This window comes from Pseudophryne corroboree, chromosome 2, assembly GCF_028390025.1.
Source record: "Pseudophryne corroboree isolate aPseCor3 chromosome 2, aPseCor3.hap2, whole genome shotgun sequence".
Classification (NCBI taxonomy): Eukaryota; Metazoa; Chordata; class Amphibia; order Anura; family Myobatrachidae; genus Pseudophryne; species Pseudophryne corroboree.
The window spans coordinates 466083133-466099255 of NC_086445.1; the positions used below are offsets into that span (position 1 = coordinate 466083133).

Below are 16123 nucleotides of genomic sequence, written 5' to 3' on the forward strand. Positions count from 1 at the left end.
GGAATTCTTCCGTAGGAGCATTCCTGGCTTTACACCAAGAAACATATTTTCGCCATATTCGGTGATAATGTTTTGATGTCACGTCCTTCCTAGCCTTTATTAGTGTAGGAATGACCTTATCCGGAATACCTTTTTTCGCTAGGATCCGGCGTTCAACCGCCATGCCGTCAAACGCAGCCGCGGTAAGTCCTGGAACAGACAGGGCCCCTGTTGCAGCAGGTCCTGTCTTAGAGGAAGAGGCCACAGATCTTCTGTGAGCAACTCCTGCAGCTCCGGATACCAGGTCCTTCGTGGCCAATCTGGAACAATGAGGATTGTTCTCACTCCTGTTTGCCTTATTATTCTCAACACCTTGGGTATGAGAGGAAGAGGAGGAAATACATAGACCGACCGGTACATGTCTATTTGGGGCAGTCCCCACCGACTTGCGATCTGCTCGAAGACTTCCTGATGAAGCTGAGGAAGTCTGCTTCCCAATTGTCCACTCCCGGAATAAACACTGCTGACAGTGCGCTGACATTATTCTCCGCCCAGCGAAGAATCCTGGTGGCTTCCGCCATTGCCACCCTGCTCCTTGTGCCGCCTTGACGGTTTACATGAGCCACTGCGGTGACATTGTCTGACTGAAACAGAACCGGTTTGTCGCGAAGTAATGCCTCCGCTTGACGTAGGGCGTTGTATATGGCCCTCAACTCCAGGACGTTAATGTGGAGACAAGTCTCTAGACTTGACCAAAGACCTTGGAAATTTCTTCCCTGTGTGACTGCTCCCCAACCTCGGAGGCTTGAGTCCGTGGTCACCAGGATCCAGTCCTGAATGCCAAACCTGCGGCCCTCTAGGAGGTGAGCACTCTGCAGCCACCACAGGAGAGATACCCTGGCACTGGGGGACAGGGTGATCCGCTGATGCATATGTAGATGCGACCTGGACAACTTGTCCAGCAGGTCCCATTGGAAGGTTCTCGCATGGAACCCGAAGAAGGGAATGGCTTCGTATGATGCCACCATTTTCCCCAGGACTCGAGTGCAGTGATGCACTGACACCTGTTTTGGCTTCAATAGGTTCCTGACTAGAGTCATGAGTTCCTGAGCTTTTTCCGTCGGAAGAAAAACCCTTTTCTGGTCTGTGTCTAGAGTCAAGCCCAAGAAGGTCAGATGCATCGTAGGAACCAGCTGCGACTTCGGGATATTGAGAATCCAGCCGTGTTGCTGTAACACCTTCAATGAAAGTGACACGCTGTCCAGTAACTTCTCCCGAGATCTCGCTTTTATGAGGAGATCGTCCCAGTATGGGATAATTGTGACACCTCGCTTGCGCAGGAGCACCATCATTTCCGCCAGTACCTTGGTGAAAATCCTCGGGGCCGTGGAAAGCCCAAACGGCAACGTCTCAAATTGGTAATGACAATCCTGTACCGCAAATCTCAGGAACGCCTGATGAGGTGGAAATATTGGAACATGAAGGTACGCATCCTTTATGTCTAGGGAAACCATAAAATCCCCCCCTTCCAGGCTGGCGATGACCGCTCTGAGCGACTCCATCTTGAACTTGAACTTTTTCAAGTATAGGTTCAGGGATTTTAAATTCAAAATGGGTCTGACCGAACCGTCCGGTTTCGGGACCACAAACAGGGTTGAGTAATATCCCCTCCCCTGTTGCAGTATGGGAAACTTGACCACCACCTGTTGAAGATACAATTTTTGAATTGCATTTAACACTAACTCCCTCTCTGAGGGAGAAGCTGGCAGAGCCGATTTGAAAAACCGGCGAGGGGGGACATCTTCAAATTCCAGCTTGTATCCCTGAGAAACAATTTCTATTGCCCAGGGATCCACCAGTGAGAGAACCCAGATGTGGCTGAAAAGTCGAAGACGTGCCCCCACTGGAGCGGACTCCCTCAGGGGAGCCCCAGCGTCATGCGGTGGATTTTGCAGAGGCCGGGGAGGACTTCTGTTCCTGGGAACTAGCTGTGTGCAGCTTTTTTCCCCTGCCCTTACCTCTGACAAGAAAGGAACGATCCACGTACTTTTTTGCTTTTATTCGAACGAAAGGACTGCATTTGATAATGAGGCGCTTTCTTAGGCTGTGATGGAACATAAGGCAAGAAATTCTATTTACCTGCCATAGCTGTGGAGACGAGGTCCGAGAGGCCATCTCCAAATAACTCCTCACCTTTGTAAGGCAAAAACTCCATATGCCTCTTTGAGTCGGCATCCCCCGTCCACTGTCGGGTCCATAAGACTCGCCTAGCGGAAACAGACATAGCATTTATTCTGGAACTTAGTAAACAAATATCTCTTTGAGCATCCCTCATATATAATACAGCATCTTTTATATGCCCTAGGGTCATTAAAATGGTATCCTTATCTAGGGTCTCAATCTCTGCTGATAAGGAATCAGTCCATGCAGCCACAGCACTACAAACCGAGGCCGACGCCATTGCCGGTCTAAGTATTGTACCAGAATGTATGTAAATGGACTTCATGGTAACCTCCTGCTTGTGATCAGCAGCATCCTTGAGGGTAGCTGTATCTTGGGATGGCAGCGCTATCTTTTTTGATAAGCGTGTCAATGCCTTGTCCACCTTAGGAGAGGATTCCCATCATATCCTATCCTTTTGCGGGAAAGGATACGCCATAAGAACCCTTTTGGGAACCTGCAGTCTCTTGTCTGGGGTTTCCCAAGCCTTTTCGCATAATTCGTTCAGCTCATACGAGGATGGAAAGGTGACCTCAGGCCTTTTCTCTTTATACATGTGTACCCTCGTGTCAGGGACAGGGGGTTCCTCTGTGATATGCAAAACCTCTTTTATTGCAATAATCATATATCGAATACCCTTAGCCACTTTTGGCTGTAATTTTGCATCATCGTAGTCGACACTGGAGTCTGAATCCGTGTCGGTATCTGTGTCAACTATTTGGGAATGTGTGCGCTTCTGAGACCCCGAAGGACTCGTCGACATTGGGACAGGCATGGTTTGACTTCCTGACTGTTCCCTAGCCTCAGCTTTGTCTAATCTTTTGTGCAATAAATTCACATTAGCACTTAAGACATTCCGCATATCCATCCAGTCAGGTGTCGGCGCTGCCGACGGAGACCTTGCATTCATACACTCCCCCTCCTCCTTAGGTGAGCCTTCAACCTCATACATGTCGACACACGCGTACCGACACACCCCACACACACAGGGAAGCTCTTTTCTGAAGACAGGTTCCCCACCAGGCCCTTTGGAGAGTTTGTCCCAGTTGCCCGGAGGCAAGATAAATATTGGTTCCCCCCTATTTACTATATTAAGCTAAATGTATGTATGTAGATGTGCACATATATATATATATATATATATATAGTTCATGGCTGGGCGGCACTCAGAGACTGTCATAAGTCGTGAAGGTGAACAAGCCCCGTGGGGCAACTTTAATGTGACGTTTCAGGGTACAAAAAAACTCTTCCTCAGACCTGAGGAAGGGTTTTTTTGTACCCCGAAATGTCACATTAAAGTTGCCCCACGGGGCTTGTTCACCTTCACGACTTATGACAGTCTCTGAGTGCCGCCCAGCCATGAACTATGTAAAGCAAGGGACAACTCTGAGGGGAAGGCACCGGAGCGGGCTATTCGTAAGACCGGAGTGCCAGGGTCCTATTTTGGTTTATATAGTTATTTTAGGGAATATAGATTGTAAGCTCCACTGGGGCAGGGACTGATGTGAATGGCCAAAAATATTCTCTGTAAAGCGCTGCGGAATATGTGTGCGCTATATAAATAACTGGTAATATATATATATATATATATATATATATATATAGTAACACTGTAAGGGTACAAGGTGCCGTTTCCTGGGATGTTCCTAACTATCACTAAACAAAAAAACACAGAGTTCTCCAGTACACTGTATAGCTCACTTGTATCAGGAAGCGTGTTTCTCTCACAGAGATCCTGCAGTCTTCCCAGGCAGTCTGCACACATTAATCAGGCCAGCAGCTCTATAACACTCTCACACAGCTGAAAGCCTGATTAGCCTTCTGTGAGGCCAAAGACCCGAACTGGGCCCAATGTCTGGAACTTGCCCCATCTCTCTTTCAGGGCCCTTACCCAGCTTTTCCAACAAACTGAAAAGGTTCTAACAAAACAAAACATATTCCTAGAAGTTTTCATTTTTCTAATACATGTAAGACAAGAACCTGGGACAAACATACCTGCCCTCAAACACTATCCCAGTGTTCTTGTCACATATCCCCCTCCCCTGTTTCGACCTAGGGGCCGGAACACTTGTAGCCCCCAAACAGAAGATGCGGGACAATGCATCTGCGTTGGACAATTGTGTACCCGGTCTATGTTCGACAGTAAACTTAAAATCCTGCAACGCTAGAAACCATCTAGTTACACGAGCATTCTTGCCTCTATTTACATACATCCATTTTAAAGGGGCATGATCCGTCACTAGTCTGAATTGTCTACCCAAGAGGTAATATCTCAAGGTATCTAGTGCCCACTTAATGGCCAAAGCCTCCTTTTCCACAATGACATACCTTTTTTCATGCTCATTGAGTTTCCTACTCAAATAAATGATAGGGTGTTCGTCCCCATCTCTGGTTTGGAACAGCACAGTGCCTATCCCTACCTCTGAGGCATCTGTCTGTACCACAAATTCTTTTGAAAAATCTGGTGTTATCAACACCGGTTGTGAACACAAAGCCACTTTTAACGCTTGGAACGCTTTTTCTGCATCAGGGTTCCATTTCACCATATTTGACTGCTTCCCTTTGGTAAGGTCTGACAACGGCACCGCTGTGGTCGCAAAATTGGGAATAAACCGTCTATAGTACCCAGTTATTCCCAAAAAAGCCCTTACCTGTTTTTTATTCACTGGACGAGGCCAGTTTTGAATAGCATCAATTTTATTCAATTGGGGCTTAATCAGACCTCTGCCTATGGTGAAGCCCAAGTATTTGACCTCCTCCATTGCGAGGCAGCACTTCTTTGGGTTAGCAGTTAACCCTGCCTCTCTGATTGAGTCCAGTACTGCTTGTACTTTAACCAAATGGGACCCCCAGTCTGTACTGTGAATTACCACATCATCCAAATAGGCAGCTGCATATTTTCTATGGGGCCTCAAAATTTTATCCATCGCCCGTTGAAAGGTTGCTGGAGCCCCATGCAACCCAAAGGGTAACATCTTATACTGGTACAGCCCCTCCAGAACCGAAAAGGCTGTTTTTTCTTTTGCGCTATCAGATAAAGGTATTTGCCAGTAACCTTTGGTCAGGTCCAACGTGGCGAGAAACCTGGCTGTTCCCAGCCTTTCTATAAGCTCATCCACACGGGGCATGGGGTATGCGTCAAACTTGGACACCTCATTTAACTTACGAAAGTCATTACAGAAGCGTATGCTACCGTCGGGCTTCGGGATGAGCACTATGGGACTGGATCACTCACTGTTAGATTCCTCTATGACTCCAAGTTCTAACATGGTTTTAACTTCTTTAGAAACAGCTTCTCGCTGAGCTTCAGGAATCCTATATGGCTTTAAATGAACCCTGACCCCTGGTTCTGTGACAATGTCATGTTTTATTATGGTCGTTCGGCCAGGCAGCTCTGAAAATATCTCCCTATTTTGGATGTGAAATTCTTTAACCGGATTGTTCTGATCAGCTGATAATGTGTCTGACACCTTTACTGCGGGAAGCAACCGAGGTGAAGACACCGAAGGGCAAGGCTCCGCTGACAGAGACAACCTATCTTTCTAGGGTTTGATTAAGTTAACATGGTAGATTTGTTCGGGTTTTCTCTTTCCCGGCTGGTTTACTTTGTAATTAACCTCATTCACTTTTTCCCTAATCTCAAATGGACCCTGCCATTTAGCTAGGAATTTGCTTTCCACAGTGGGTACCAAAACAAGAACTCTATCTCCAGGAGCAAATTCCCGTATCTTGGCACTCCGGTTATAGACCCTCTCTTGAACACTTTGGGCCTGTTCCATGTGGTCTCTGACAACAGGTACCACGGCTGCAATCCTATCCTGCATTTGTGTTACATGTTCAATAACGCTTCTATAAGGAGTGGGCTGTCCTTCCCACGTCTCTTTGGCAATGTCCAACAGCCCTCTGGGGTGTCTACCATACAACAAATCAAATGGAGAAAACCCCGTAGAGGACTGAGGAACTTCTCTGATGGCCATTAACAAGTAGGGCAACAAACAATCCCAGTTTTTCCCATCTCTCTCAACAACCTTTTTTAACATACTTTTTAATGTTTTATTAAACCTTTCCACCAACCCGTCAGTTTGGGGATGGTAGATGGATGTCCTGAGGTGAGTGACCTTAAATAATTTGCACAATTCTTTCATGATCCTTGACATAAATGGAGTACCTTGGTCAGTCAAAATTTCTTTTGGTATTCCCACTCTACTAAAAACCGGCACCAGCTCCCTAGCTATCGCCTTGGTTGTGATAGTGCGTAAAGGGACAGCCTCAGGATATCGAGTGGCATAGTCCATAATTACCAGGATATACTGATGGCCCCGAGCAGACTTTAACAAGGGCCCCACGAGATCCATGGCTATTCTGTCAAACGGGACCTCTATAATAGGCATGGGAACTAGTGGGCTCCTGAAATGGGGTCTAGGGGCATGGGAGGACAGGAAGAACAATATTCAGACACTTCTTTATAAACCCCTGGCCAAAAGAACCTTTGTAAAACTCTTTCAGTGTTTTTTTTCTGCCCCTAAATGTCCTGCGGTAACGTGACTATGAGCTAAATCTAGTACCGTTCTCCGATAAGGCTGGGGAACTACCAGCTGTTCCACCACATCCTCACCCCTTTTGACAATGTGGTACAAGAGCTCATTACAGATGGCCATGTGGGGATACGTAACCCTGTCACCTGGTACCACAGGTTCCCCATTAACAACCTTAACATTCTCTCTAGCCTTTATTAAGGTAGGATCCTTTAACTGTTCAGACACAAACAGATCCTTCTTTACCTCCAGGTCAGGCACGCTTTCAGTTCTAACTACTATGTCTCTGTTCCCAGCAAGAGGGTCCTCACCGGACTCCCCATCTGTCACTTCCCCAGCCAAACTAGCAAAAGGCAAAGGGTCAGAAAGTTCCGAAGACACACGTACATCCATAAAATCACCGGTATTATCAACTGGCTCTTTACTTCTCACATCTGTTGATAACCGTGATTCCCACATTTTCCAAAAATGAGGAAAATCCCTCCCTATTATGGCCTCATGCACCAAGGTGGGGACCAGTCCTACTTTAACAATTGCTGACCCACAACAAGTTTCTATATTCACTTCAGCAGTGACATAATGTTGGGTATCCCCATGTATGCAAGTTACCCCAATAGGTATTTGCTGGACCTTTAAGGGGTTCACTAACCCAGCTTTCACAAGGGTAACTAAACTTCCTGAATCTAGCAAGGCCTCTACCCGGTTACCCTCTAAGAACACATCACACATTTGTTTTTCCAGCTCAGGTGAAGGTACCACAGTACAGGCTAACCTAGCAAAGAAAGACATTCTGCGACATTCAAAGGCAGCATCACATTTCGTGGGTTCTTGCGTGACTGGGCAATTGGCAATAACATGACCTGGCATACCACACCTAAAACATTTAATCACACGATTATCAACCCGTTTGGGCAGCATAGACCGTTCTAGCCCCATTGGCCTGTCTCCAGGGCCAGTATTTACAGTCTCTCCAGCCTTGCGTTCTCTTAACCGCCCAGCAACGTTTTCCCACTGAACAGTCTTACCAGTCTTTACTGAAGGGCGCTGTCGAGGATCTATGGGTTGCTGGGTGGTCATCAGTAGTTCCTCTGCTGCCAAATACCTCTCTACCATGTCCACTAATTGGTCAGCAGTACCCGGGTTCCCATGGCTCACCCACTTACGCAGGACCATGGGCAAAGATCTCAAGTAGCGGTCCATGACGACTCTTTCAACCATCTGGGGACCAGTTAATGTCTCTGGCTGTGACCATTTTTTTGTTAGCTGAATAAGGTCGTGCATCTGGGAACGAGGAGGCTTCTCCATGGCGTGCACCCAACGGTGCACCCGTTGTGCTCGTACTGACAGCGTGACTCCCAGGCGGGTCAGGATCTCAGTCTTTAGTTTATCATAGTCCCGAGCCTCAGCAAGGCTTAAATCAAAGTACGCTTTTTGGGGCTCACCTGACAGAAAAGGTGCCAGCAGACTGGCCCATATAGAACTAGAGCTGGTCGGAGCACTGACGGCCATATCTCCAATCCGGGCTGCAAGGCTCTGCATCACTTCTGTTAAGGCCTCTCGCTGTAGTCTCCAATTTTCCTCCATTGCCACCTGCTGCTGTCTGTTGGCCTCCTGCTGAGCCGCTGTAGCTTGCAGCAAGGCTTTGAGCAGTTCCTCCATGTCGACAGACTTTTCAGGCGGCTTTGTAGCTGCTTTCACCCAGGACATATATCAAATACTCAGGGCGAGTCTCAGTAACTTCACACTGGGCTGTATCTGCATAAACCACCATTTTCTGCAGGCCTCACAAAGCTGCTGCTTTCACTTATGCGCAGAACGGCATGCTCGCATTCTCCACCAAGTTGTAACACTGTAAGGGTACAAGGTGCCGTTTCCTGGGATAAATGGCAGCCTGCAGCAGCTGAGGAATCACACAAGTCCAGTTTCCGGTACAACTGGCCCCAGCCAGTTTTATTATACAGAAAATAAAACAAACAGCAAAAGAAAATACCTTGCCTGTCCGGCACTAACTAAACACAAGATGTTCCTAACTATCACTAAACAAAAAAACACAGAGTTCTCCAGTACACTGTATAGCTCACTTGTATCAGGAAGCGTGTTTCTCTCACAGAGATCCTGCAGTCTTCCCAGGCAGTCTGCACACATTAATCAGGCCAGCAGCTCTATAACACTCTCACACAGCTGAAAGCCTGATTAGCCTTCTGTGAGGCCAAAGACCCGAACTGGGCCCAATGTCTGGAACTTGCCCCATCTCTCTTTCAGGGCCCTTACCCAGCTTTTCTAATACATGTAAGACAAGAACCTGGGATAAACATACCTGCCCTCAAACACTATCCCAGTGTTCTTGTCACAATATATATATATATACACACACACACACACGTGTGTGTGTGTGTGTGTGTGTGTGTGTGTGTGTGTGTGTGTGTGTGTGTATGGTATTCTGAAAAAATGTGTATACTGTATTTATACATTTAATTGTCTTTTATTTAAAATCACACATTTCTTAGCAGTCATACCCAGGATTAGAACCCATGACCTGTTACACTAACAGCAGACACTTTACTGATGGAGTTATTTGCTCCTGTAGAGGAAGCATGAGAATTCTAACTATATATGAAGTTACGTGTAATTGTCAGAGAAGTATCTTCATATAGTTAAATTCTCATATTTCCTATACAGGAGCAAACAGCTTCATCAGTAAGGTGTCTGCTTCCAGTGTAATAGGTTGTGGTTTCTAATCCTGGGTGTGACACTTGTAAAATGTGTATATTCAGTATAATAAAGAGGGTGTGATGTGTAAGGTGCAGGGACCAATGAGGAAGTCGGCCACTGAAAAGACAGTGGCAGCTATCAATTAACTTAATTCAATGGTGTCACAGAATGGGAGGAGAGGTGCCCCCCTTCAGAGCAGGAGCCCGGCGGCAGATGACTCCGTTGCCTCCCAGAGTTCTGCCTCTGAGAGACAGAGAGAGAGTTTGCCAGCACACACCCCAGCGCTATATGACCCAGGAAAAAACACAGAATGTTTTACCCAGTAGCGCTGTTATAACTTTATACACGCCAATTATGTGCCCCCCCCCTCTTGAAAAACCCACTGTCACCATCAGTAAGCAGGGGAGAGTCCGGGGAGCTTCCTCTCAGCGCTGTGCTGTGGAGAAAATGGCGCTGGTGAGTGCTGAGGAAGAAGCCCCGCCCCCTCGGCGGCTGGCTTCTGTCCCGCTCAAAATCTATCAAAACATGGCGGGGGCTCTTTATATACATGTACAGTGCCCAGCTGTACATGTATATATATGCTTTTGCCATAGGAGAGGTTTATACTGCTGCCCAGGGCGCCCCCCCTGCGCCCTGCACCCTTACAGTGACCAGAGTGTGTGAGGTGAACGGGAGCAATGGCGCACAGCTTCACCGCTGTGCGTTACCTCTATGAAGATCAGACGTCTTCTGCCGCCTCTGAAGTCTTCTTTCTTCTCATACTCACCCGGCTTCTATCTTCTGGCTCTGCGAGGAGGACGGCGGCGCGGCTCTGGGACGGACGGCGAGGATGAAACCTGCGTTCCAATCCCTCTGGATCTAATGGTGTCCAGTAGCCTAAGAAACAGGACCTTGAAACTCAGAGAAGTAGGGCTGTTTCTCTCTCCTCAGTCCCTCGATGCAGGAAGTCTGTTGCCAGCAGGCTCCCTGAAAATAAAAAACCTAACCAAAATACTTTCTTACAGGAAACTCAGGAGTGCTCCCTGCAGTGCACCCATCTCCTCTGGGCACAGTATCAAACTGAGGTCTGGAGGAGGGGCATAGAGGGAGGAGCCAGTGCACACCCAGAGCCTAAAGTCTTTCTTAAAGTGCCCATGTCTCCTGCGGAGCCCGTCTATCCCCATGGTCCTTACGGAGTCCCAGCATCCTCTAGGACGTTAGAGAAATTAACATTCAGTATCAAACATATTTCTCTTATAAATAACATCAGTGATCAGTAAAAGGTTACACATCCCATAATACATATATTGTACACAGTGCCGTAACTAGACATTTTAGCGCTGTGTGCAAGAAACGGCATCGGCGCCCCCCCCCCCTCGTAACGTAAACTGGTGGCAGTGCGCGCAGTAGGCACGCACAAAAAATAGGGACATGGTTTCACGGGAAAGGGGTGTGGCCACAAATAATACCAATTCATATAATGGTGCACAGTAGTCTCCATTATTCAAATTACGCCGCACAGTAGAGCCACTACACCAGGTAGAGCCCCTTTTACACCATTTGGCAGACAGCGCCCCATTTTTACACATTACGGCAAACAGCATCCCCTTTTTTACACATTACGGCAGACAGAGTCCCCTTTCTACACATTACAGCAGATAGTGTCCCTTTTTATACATCACGGCAGACAGCGTCCCCCTTTTTACACATTACGGCAGAGTCCTCTTTTTACACATTACAGCAGAGTCCCATTTTTACACATTACGGCTGACAGAGTCCCCTTTTTACACATTACGGCAGAGTCCCCTTATTTGCAGGTGGTGCCGCCTAAAACAGTGAATCTACGGCCATGCGGGTGTGATGCTCCATGGTGCGCCCTTAGTGCATTTGTGCTGTGGGCAAGGCACCATCGGCACACACCTAGTTACGGCTCTGACTGTACATACATACATAATGTAACCAGTAGAAGACAGATCTGAGCTTTCTAAGCACACATTCTTCCACTATGGTAAGGCACCTGTCTCATCTTGCTAGCAGCTCTCAGGTTTCTCTGACCTAGTGCGCTAATTGAGCGGTCAGGTCCGCACACAAAAAGACTTGTATGAGAAGCAGCTGCCACTGGGCATTTGCAGCTGCTCCATTCAATCCTTTATCATGCATGCTGTGGACGCAGCTTTTGTTTGCTGTGGTGTAGAATGAAAAGTCGACAAGCAAAATGTCAACTTTTAAAAATGTTGACATGTTCATAATGTCAACACCAGGATGTCGACATACATTTTTTTTGCATATTTTAGCTTAACCCTAACCCTAAAATAACACAAAACCTTGCTGCTGACATTTTGAACATGTCAACATTTTAACCATGTCAACATTTGTGAATGTCAACATATTGCTTTCAGACATTCTGAACGGAAACAGTTGTTTGCCTGTATTCTTTGTGGGCATTCTATAAACTTTCTAGACTATACTGTGCAGGTGGAAAGGTTTCGCTGCCAAGTGTGGAATATGTTCCAGAGTCTCTATATACACCAATGCTAAGTGAAGTGCTCATTTCTAAAACACTGTAAAGAAAGCAGAACTGGGATATACTGATGTACCACCAGGAACCGTTAACTTGTGGTTGTACATTATATACATCAGAATTCAGTGGGTGTGGTTGGGTAGGTATCCGGACTGAAAGTCGACAGTAACTAGATCGACAATGTCTAGGTCAACCACTATTGGTCGACAGTAACTAGGTCGACAGGGTGTCTAGGTCGACAGGGTCTTTAGGTCGACATGTTCTAGGTCGACAGGTCAAAAGGTCGACATGAGTTTTTCACAATGTTTTTCTTTTTTTGAACCTTTTCATACTTAACGATCCACGTGGACTACGATTGGAACGGTAATCTGTGCCGAGCGAAGCGGTAGCGGAGCGAAGGCACCATGCCCGAAGCATGGCGAGCGAAGCGGTGCACTAATTGGGGTTCCCGGTCACTCTACGAAGAAAACGACACCAAAATAACATTAAAAACTCATGTCGACCTTTTGACCTGTCGACCTAGAACATGTCGACCTAAAGACCCTGTCGACCTAGACACCCTGTCGACCTAGTTACTGTCGACCAATAGTGGTCGACCTAGACATTGTCGACCTAGTTACTGTCGACTTTCAATTCCACACCCGGTTGGGTATGTTTACTGATAATACGCAGCAACATAAAATATCGTTACCATGTTTTAAGGTTACAGCTGCTATCATGAAGGTATTTGTTCCACTCACAGGCTGCCGCGTTGCTTTAATAAGGTCATGTGAGAATTTAGACACAAAATGGAGTATGCAGGTAGTTCCAGATTAAATGCTGGGGAATACTATGTGCAAATGGCTGGGTATTAGTGACATATGCAATGTGTAACCTATTACTATGGTACAGTATGCAAGGTTATGTCTTTACACTGTACTATATGTAATATTTATTAACAAATACATAATTATTTAAAATAATAAATAATAATACATTTACTTAAAACCAAATAAAAACTCACCAATTTCTGCTCCAAGGGAAGAGTTAAGTATTGCACCAGCAGATGAAACAACTGCACAGGTAGAAAAGCCTTGCGGATACAGCTTGTTCAGTGGTATTTGGGGGAAATACTTTTCCCATCCTAAGTTGGAGAATGGAGCTTCCTTGCCATCCAGCATCCTGACATGAGCTCGCTTTTTCAGTATACACAGCAGTTCCTGGGCACTAAGTTTCCTTACATTCTGTTTTCCTGAGAAGTTAACGCCCAGCTTGTTGGCTCTCAGGTACTCCCGCCTAGCTTTCTGAAGACGAGGTGTCAGCATCTTTGATGAGACATTCCCTTTCCATAGCTTCTGCAGAAAAGATTTGGACATGGTTGAAGAGAATCCATTCCAGTCATCGGGCTCATCAAACATATGCTGTTTCCTGCGATGTACATTCCTTCGTACTTTTCGGTGTCGCGGTTGTGGATTTTTCCGATACCTAGCATTAGCCATTAAATTAAGTGAATCTGCCTGATTATAATCTACAAGACTATGGATGAGGCCTTTGCTTTTCTTTATAAATTTATCTTCACTTTCAAAATAATTCTCCACATCTGCTATAGTTTTAATGTTACCTGGGTCAGATTTAAAGGAGTTTAAAATGTCTTCATTAATAAGATTGTTATCGTTGATGGCGTAGGATAATGATGGGTCTTGAAGTGCTCCCATGATGGCCCTCTGCTTTCCTTGAATAGGCAGGAGTTTTTTAGCCTCTATGTAAGAGAATGAACTTGGCACTGGTTCCACTGAATTGCTGTCTGTGAAGTAGATGAAGATCACCAGAAACAGTAAGCCCCAGGCACAGATTCCAAATAGCATAAGTTGTTTCCATTGCTTTAGGTTAGGTTTCATGGCTTAGTCTGCTCTGGCTCCTATGATCTTTATGCTAGTAAAGCAGAAAGTTAGATTGTAACCTGTAAGAATAAAACAAAAATTGGTCAGAAAATATACATGGCAAGTTGAAAGACCTCTCATAAAATCAGCAGGTTGCTTGTTCAGTGTAACACTAATATCCCTTTCACACCGCCTGAGGTGGGTCGCACCCGGGAGCTTGATATGGGTGCTTCCAGGGTGCAACCCGCCTCAGGCCCCTCACCGCCGCTATCCCCAACCCAACATATTGCAGCGGGGACAGCGCTTAGAAATCATGTGCATAACCTCCGATGCATAACCTAGTCCTTAGGCTGCTCCTCCATCCCCCGTCCCATGACTTGAACATCTCTGCTTTGCTTGCATACTGCCATCAGGCTTCCTCCTGCTTGCTTGCACCTCATGTCATCTGTCTGTCGCCCCTCCCCACTAGATTGTAAGCTCTTCAGAGCAGGGCCCTCTTTCCTCTTGTTGTCTAAGCCCTCTTCTCTACACATTTCACTCAGCGACCATCTTTACCTGCTTTTTCTCCTACTGGTAAAGGCTCTTCTCTATCTATGGCCGCCAGCCCCAAGTAGTACAATGATTACTCACTCGCTACTTACATCTAAGCTGTATTATGTTGTGAGAATTGTGGTGCTCTTTGTTACCTGCACTCTATTTTTGTTATTTATTTACTGTTATGCTAAGTTTTGTCTCCCTGTACTGTCCTTTGTACGGCGCTGCAAAACACTTGTGGCGCCCTATAAATAAAATGTAATAATAATAATAATAATAATGTGATCTTTAAGAGTGAACGGGAAAGGGGTTGATCGACCCAGCTTCCCATTTACACAGCACAGAGTTAGAATACCGGGTCATTCGACCTGGATTATTCCAACTCGGCTCTTTCAGACCGCACAGCAAAATGGGTTTTGAGCGCTCATGTGCAATAACCCATGTTAAAAGCTGGCAGTCTAAAAGGGGTATAACTTGTGATTAATCTGCACCGGAGTATATCACACACTTTAATATTTATGTTTAATTAAACGTGGCAGCCAATGATTTTATCATACATAGAAGTTCATAAGAATGGTTGTAGGCTTAGTAATGTAAATGTAAATCTATAGAGTGTGTTACTTTTGCAAGAAAGGTGTTTGAGGGTTCAATAATAATCCAGTAAATATATATTATGGCTTTAAAGAAAAAGAGACAAAGATATCTGCATATCACTAATCTAAAGACAGTGTCGGACTATCCCTCAGGGGTATTGGGGAAATCCCCATTGGGCCCCAGTGCATGAGAGCCCACACCTCCTGTAGGGGTCAGATTCTAGACCGTGCACTCGAATTATACATTGTTATACTATTAGATGGTCAGATACCTGCTGGAGCAGGATGACGTATAAACATGAGTGCCTGGTTCACATCTACACCAAAATTTGCCTAATGGTTAGCCAAGTGTCTGTCCCTCTGGTGGATGACCGCACCCCTTAAGCATAGGTCCCTACCAGTGGAGGCTCCAGAGGTGGGGTTTCAAAGCAGTCCAAAATCCAAGTAGGGGAACCACACCAACCGCCACTCTAAACATTGCCAGTCAGGACTCAGGGCCTAATTCAGACCTGATTGTAGCAGCAAATTTGTTAGCAGATGGGCAAAACCATGTGCACTGCAGAGGGGCAGATATAACATGTACAGAGACAGTTAGATTTGGGTGGGTTATATTGTTTCTGTGCAGGGCAAATACTGGCTGCTTTATTTTTACACTGCAATTTAGATTTCAGTTTGAACACACCCCACCCAAATCTAACTCTCTCTGAGCATGTTATATCTGCCCCTCCTGCAGTGCACATGGTTTTGCCCATCTGCTAACAAATTTGCTGCTACGATCAGGTCTGAATTAGGGTGGTATTCATGTGACCGCCGGTCAGCTGACCGACAGTCACATGACCTCCTCCACCAGCCCGACGGGTCACTGTCCCGATGGTCGGCATGCCGACCAACAGGGACTATTTCCACTCGTGGGTGTCCACAACACCCATAGAGTGGGAATAGAACCCCCGCAGCGTGGCGAGCGCAGCGACGTCGGATCCCGGCGTCGGTATGCTGCCGGGATCCTGGCGTCGGTAAGCTGACCGTACTACACCCCTAAATTAGGCCTCACTGACAGTTGGTGTGGATCCCCTATTTGAATTTTGGACTGTACTGCAGGCCCACCTCTGGAGGATCCACGGCCCCTACCACTGTATGCCCCAGTTTAAGACTAAAAGTATCAGACCCATGTCCAGAACATATTTGGTTGGT

The 16123-nt window shown here is 46.3% G+C and overlaps 1 protein-coding gene across 2 annotated transcripts in view; it reads right to left on the reverse strand.

Moving 5' to 3' along the window:
• Nucleotides 1–16123, reverse strand: part of ST6GAL2 (ST6 beta-galactoside alpha-2,6-sialyltransferase 2) — a 232064-nt gene that overhangs the window by 75299 nt on the left and 140642 nt on the right. For both annotated transcript variants that reach the window (XM_063953803.1, XM_063953802.1), the window contains exon 3: nt 12950–13885. In XM_063953803.1, coding sequence (XP_063809873.1) covers nt 12950–13823 — 874 coding nt within the window. In that variant the 5' untranslated portion in view covers nt 13824–13885. The remainder of the gene's footprint in view (nt 1–12949; nt 13886–16123) is intronic.